The following is a 6,783-nucleotide window of genomic DNA, read 5'->3' on the forward strand; positions in this document are numbered from 1 at the left end:
TATATATATAGAGAAATTTTTATTAAGACTTTATAAAAAATTTATTATATCAAAGTAATAATTTATATCATGTATAATTTTTTTTCTATTTCTTTATAATTTTTATTTATGAATCAAGTATGATAAATGAAAATAATTATATTGACTAAAATTTTAATATTGATAGTTTTATACTATCAATTACTTAATTAATTTATAAGAACTAAATTTATAAATAATGAAATTTGAATAAAGATTCAGTAAAAAGAAAAATAATTACTCTTTTACAAAATACTTCAAAATGTCATTATAAAGAAGATAAATATATTCTTCCTTAATAGAATATTTGCGACGTTTATCGGCGAGAATATCTTCAAAAGGCAATTCTGGTTCCAATTCAGGCTCTTCTTCTTCGATATCCTCCCTTTCTTCTTCCTCAACATATTCCAAAGAGCTAACCTTACGACATTTTTGTAATATTAATTCTTTTAACATAGAATTCATTTTTTCACAATTTTTTCTTTTTCAATAAACTTAAAACAAAAAATATACTTTCGCTGATTTCGATTTAAAAATAATTTAATGCTTAATAAATTTATAATAAATTACATCCGTTTATATATTGTCAATTCTAAGAGATGTGAAGATATCAGAGATTCGATAGAAAATATTAAAAAGGAATATTTTATATAATTTTTTTTTTTACAAATATTTGATACTATATTCAAAGTAATTTTCAATTAATTATTCATGCAATATTCTGCGAAATAAAATATATTAAGGAAATATATTAAGAAAATATACATAATATTAAAAAGGAAACATGTTAACGAAAGGAAGATTAAACGTAAGATTGTTTTCTTAATTAATTATAAATTTTATTAATTATTATAATATAAACTATATACTATGTCTAAAATATCATTCATATGAAATTTATTTATGTATTTTAATATTAATATATATATATAATGTTATATATTTATTTAATTCAATATTATGTAAATCCATGTAATGTCATTTACATTTATATACAATTTATTTATTATATTTAATATTTTTTTCTTTTTTTAATTACAATTCTTTATTAATTATATATTAATAATATTAATTGTATTTTTATAGGCAAAATTAAATATTTTTAATAAATAAATTTAATATTTTCTTCAATTACACATATTTATTATTAAAAACATATCTATAGGGTATTTCAATAATCTATATATAATTAAGAAAATGATAATTTTCATTGAAAAAAATATGGAACCAAAGTTTTCATGTACAAAAATATATTTGGCTAAATTTGGAAACGTGATTAATTAAATATATATGGAATTATTATTAATAGATAAATAAACGAAAATAAATAAAAAAATGTGGAATAAAATATTTTTTTTTAATTCGTTTTTAAGAAAATTATTGAACTTGAAAATAATAATTAAAAAATAAGATTCAATTAAGAATTAATTAAATATATATATATATATTTGATTAACTTATAAGTTTGATTTTTTTGAAAATAAGCTTTTATTATCTGAATTTTTATATTATCAGAAATTGATAAGTTTTTAAATTACATTTTCTTAAAAACGACATTTCAAATTTTATTTTATTCTTCTTTTTTTTTACTTATTTTTTTGTATGTTGAATAATGTCTACAGCGTATTGTATAAAATAAAATTACAATACTAAATGTATTTATTATTGTATTTAGAATAATATAAATATAAAAATTATAAATATTAATCATATTACAGGCTGCTCTTCCAATTTGTGAAGATGAAATTAAAGAAATGGAACCAATTATTTTCCATACTCCTGCAATTTATAATACTAAAGTAAAAATTCATAATTGGTAAGCATTCTATGTTCAAAGTAAATTTAAGTAAATAAAAAAAAAAAATAAAAAATTTTTATTTTCATATATAAAATGTTAATTTGTGATATATCTTTGGATGATCGATTCTAGAGATCAAAATAAACACAAAAATCAATATATAAAAATGTTGGTTGAAATTTATTTTTTAATCATTTAAAGTAATTAAACAAAGTGAGGCGAAAATAAAATGAAACGTTATCTCTGTTACACTCTGTTTCGTTTCATCTAATGCGAATTACAATTGCAATTTAAAAAAATTCAACCGATATTTTTGTACATCAACTTTTGTATTTATTTTTGCTTTTAGAATCGATTTTTTACGAATATATTAATATCTTGCATAAATGTATAATCAAGATAGATATACATATTATTTTTAAAAATCTTTTTTAATTAATAAAGTGATTAGTAAATTAGTAATTTAGTAATTTTGTTGTTGATTAGTACTTTAGTAATTAATAAAATGACTTATATTCAAATAGTAATTAATAATAATGAAAAAAATAATTCTTACAATATTGATACGAAGAAGAATATAATATTAACACAAAGGAAAATAAGTAAAACGAACGAGGGTAAAACGAACGAGGGTAAAACGCACCCTCCTTTTGTTATGCGTAGCAACGTATACGATCAAGGTTGATTTTAAGACTATTTATAATGCGACTTTTAATTGTACGTGCACGTAGTTTTATTTAAGATTAAAATTTAATTATAATAGAATAATAATTTAAATACTATAAAAGGTATATATAAATACTATAAATACTATAAAATTTAAATACTATAAAAAGTGATTCAAATAAAAAGTGAATCAATAATATAATAAACTTATAAGACAATAACATCGACAATTTTATTTTATTTTTTATTGGAATAAATCATTGACGTAAGTATCGTTTTAGTTATCGAAATTTTGAATCGAAAAACATAACTAATAATATAAATAACATTTTACAATGAAATTTTATATATTGTATTTTTTTAATAAAATTTTCTCTTGTTTACTAGAGAAATGAAATTCTTGAAAAAAAGTTTATTTTGTTTAAGTTATTTATCTTGTTTGATAATTCATTCATAAATAATAAGTTGATTATTTTTTAATCTTAAATTAACTATAATAATATTCAATATCAAAATCAATATTTTTATTCAAATAGTAATAATTTAATTGAGTTTATATTTATACTTTTAATTTATTTTAATTGATATGACTTTACATTAATAACTTGCATGAAAAAAAAAATGTAATTAAATTATTTTTAAAGAAGATTATATTTTAAGAAGATTATTAAGATTTTAATTTATGAGAAAATATCTTTTAAAAAATTAATAAATAAATAAATATTTTGGATTTTAAAGAATTCGAATTTCGAGAATTTTTTCAATTTTGAAATTCGACTTATAAATTTTCAATCAAGTTTTATCAATCTAAATATCAAATTTCGACTATTTAATCAAGCTTGATTTTTATAGGCAAATGCATACATTAGCAGAACCCAGAGATAACAAAGAGATATTTCCACCAAAAGGAAATCTCCATTTATCATCGTATAAAAGATTGGGCCCAGGAGCTATTTGTACAGGAATTTCAGAAACACAAGCCATGTTATCACAAATAGAATTAAAAGATCAATATGAATCAATTATTCCGCATCGTGCTTTGCATAAAATGAAGAAACTTGTAGAAGAGGTGTATGTATCAATCATTACATCAATTACATCATTATATAAAATATTAAAAAATATTTTATATTTTATATTTTAATATAATCATACTATATATATATATATATATATATATATATACTTTTTATATTATATATATAATTATTATATTTACAATTAAATTGAACTCGAGATATCTTTAAATGTGAGTAAATTTCTCTGCACGAATAAATAACATAAATTTTGTTTAATTTTTTTTTATTATTTTTCTTTTAAATAACCAGATGATTATGATATATTATTTTCTATTAGATTAGAAGTTAGAAGTAATAGAGATAATTTATTCTTTTCATGGGAAAATATGTCACAGAAAAATTGAATCATTTTTAATGGTAGAAAAAGTAGTGTTAGTAAAATTATATATATGAATTTCTCTTCATTGAAAATCATTAATAAAAAATTGGTATTATATCATTAATAAAATAAATTAATGTAATTATATTAAAATAAATAAATTAGAAAATCGTCTTTCAAAAAAAGATTTTTCTTTAGAGAGATTGAAAATCAAAATCGTATATATCAGGTATTCAGTATATTTATAGTGACAACAGAAAATAAAAGTAAAATAACATTATATATTTTAATTATCCACTTATAATATCCACTTATATATAATATAACATTATAATATTCCATATAAAAACATAAAAACTTACAATTTTATGTATTAAATATTATAGTATGATTTGACAAAATTTCTAAAAAATATTATAAAAAATATACAATTTGTTAGTAGAATGTCTTAAATTTTTAAGATATCTTAGTATAATTTCATAAAAGCTGAATTCAACAGATTACATGAAATCTATATGTTCAATGATAATAAAAATAGCTTTTCATAAAAAGTTTGTTTATATTTATAAAAAAATAATAAAATAATTATTTATAGAAAAATAATATTATAAGAAAATTATAGCGATGCATGAATATTTTCGAAAAATGATACTATAAGAAATATATCGCAGGCCCGAAGAAGAAGAACCTACATTAACAGATATATTATATGATGCCGAAGAAGCTCGTAGGATGGATTATCAGACGACATCAGGAAGTCATTACAGATTACCTTATCCTATGAAACCTAGAGCATTACCACCGCCGCCAAAACCGGAACCATGGTTGTTGCATCGACGAACTATTGGATACAGTCTGGAAGAATTGGAAAGGCGAAAGGGGATAAATGTGTTTCTGGACGATAACATGGAACTTCATCGACAGGTCGCAGATATAAAATTAATAAAGCATAAATTGCATTCATTTCGAGATTATAGTTTTCCAGAATATAATTATATCGATAAAAAAGAGTGCATTTCTCGACCAATTACCGATAAAATTGAAGAAGAAGCTATTGATCAGATCGAAAAGGCTAATGATCAGATTGATTCTTCTGATGTAAAAGAATGCAGTCAACGAATTACTAACCAGATTCAGCAAGTTATTGATTCTCCTGATGTAAAAGAATTAGAAATTACTGGTCAAATTCAAGAAAATACTGATTTTTCTAAAGCGAAAGAATGCGATCTAGAAATTACTGGTCACGAGGCTAATGATTTTTCTAATGTAAAAGAGTGCAATGCGCAATTTACTGAAGAAATTCAAGAAGCTATTGATTCTTCAAACGTAGAACAAAGCAGTCCACAAATTATTGATCAAACTCAAAAAACTACTAATTCTTCTAATGTAGAACAAAGCAATCCACAAATTACTGATCAGATTCAAGAAGCTATTGATTCTTTTAATGTAGAACAAAACAATCTATACATTATTGATCAGACTCAAAAAGCTAAGGATTGTATTGTAAAAGGGTGCAAAATGGATGAAATGTAGAAATAATTATGAAAAAATATATTTTAAAAATATATTTTGTTATTCAATTTATCAAAATAAATAATATATTATTATAACAAAATATCCTGGTATTATATTTTATTATTATTTATATATTAATATATTATATAAATAATAAAAACTAATTTAAACTAAAATTAATATATATAAAATATAATTTTCTTGAAATTATTTATTTATACATATAATAGTTTTTCATATAATTTTCATACAATTCTCATATATTTTCCAAAAATTTTATTTTTAATTATATTCAATTTTACAAAATTATCATTGTCTATTCATATTTTATCAAAATGTTTTATCAAACGATTGTTAAAAAACTTAAAAAGATAAAATTCAGTTAATTCAAAAAGAGAGATGTAATCTATAATTGAAAACAAAGATATCTATATAGAAATTAAATTAGAATAAATAATTATAAAAATTGTAATAAAATTAAAATAGCAAAATAGAATTGTACAAAATAATAAAATTAACTTCGTATTTTTTGTTATTGTTTTTTTTACCATTTTTTTTAATCTTCTTATGATTTCTAGACTAGAAAGTAGAGTAAAAGTATCAATATTATACATTATTACATTCAAAACAATAGTTTGAGTACTTATTATATATTATCTTCTAAGATGACACGCAAAGCGGCGAAAATAGAGAAAACATTGGATAGATACTGAAATATCATTTTGTTATTTTTGATTAAATAATTTATATGTATGTACATAAATAACAATTGACAAATATTAAACTATCTTACCGAGCAATAATAATGTAATGTAAGCTCTGGCAATACACAAACGATAGATAAACTTACTGGTCGTTGAAATATCAATACTTTCAATAAATTTTTTTGCATTTTTAACGTTTGTTTATACCACATTGAATCGTATATCTTTCGTGAAACATTTACGCTCTAAGAAATATGGAAAATTAATTTTGCGAGTAGAAAAGAACATAATTAATCTGTATAAATTAATATATATATATATAAGCTGGGAAAACATTAGCAACACTGAGTAAAATTGGCAATATTAAAATATCATTTTTCATTAATTAAGATGCAAATAAATAAATAACAAATTAAATCATAATAATTTGAAATAATGTATAATAGAATCTATTATAAGATATTCGTTTTAAAAAGAAAAGAAGAAAAAAAAAGAAAAAATTAGACATATTTTTTTTTAAATAATATTATAATTTTTAGTTTATATAGAAAGATTTTATTATACAAAAATCTGCTAATTTTTCCCAATTTACAAATATGTAATAAATGGAAGATCATTTACCATATCTGTCATATAATCGGCTGGCCATGTATACATATAAATTTCTGCTAATAAAGTCATACA

General features: G+C 20.0%; 1 protein-coding gene across 1 annotated transcript; it reads left to right on the forward strand.

The window, feature by feature from the left end:
* Window positions 1–1,772: 1,772 nt before the first annotated feature.
* Window positions 1,773–5,483, forward strand: LOC102675651. The gene is made up of 3 exons (XM_006618159.2): window positions 1,773–1,834; window positions 3,335–3,553; window positions 4,552–5,483. Exons 1-3 carry the CDS (start codon window positions 1,773–1,775, stop codon window positions 5,411–5,413), a joined length of 1,143 nt encoding a protein of 380 aa, XP_006618222.2. The 3' UTR covers window positions 5,414–5,483.
* The last annotated feature ends 1,300 nt before the right edge of the window (window positions 5,484–6,783 follow it).

Source organism: Apis dorsata, unplaced genomic scaffold, assembly GCF_000469605.1.
Source record: "Apis dorsata unplaced genomic scaffold, Apis dorsata 1.3 scaffold_342, whole genome shotgun sequence".
In the NCBI taxonomy this organism is placed as follows: Eukaryota; Metazoa; Arthropoda; class Insecta; order Hymenoptera; family Apidae; genus Apis; species Apis dorsata.

What these genes read in the sequence shown, in the direction of transcription:
- LOC102675651 (XM_006618159.2), top strand. Translation starts at nt 1,773, where the DNA reads ATGGAACCAATTATTTTCCATACTCCTGCAATTTATAATACTAAAGTA. An exon ending in AAAGTAAAAATTCATAATTG is followed by an intron (nt 1,835 to 3,334) that starts GTAAGCATTCTA and finishes TGATTTTTATAG; the next exon opens with GCAAATGCATACATTAGCAG. An exon ending in AAGAAACTTGTAGAAGAGGT is followed by an intron (nt 3,554 to 4,551) that starts GTATGTATCAAT and finishes AATATATCGCAG; the next exon opens with GCCCGAAGAAGAAGAACCTA.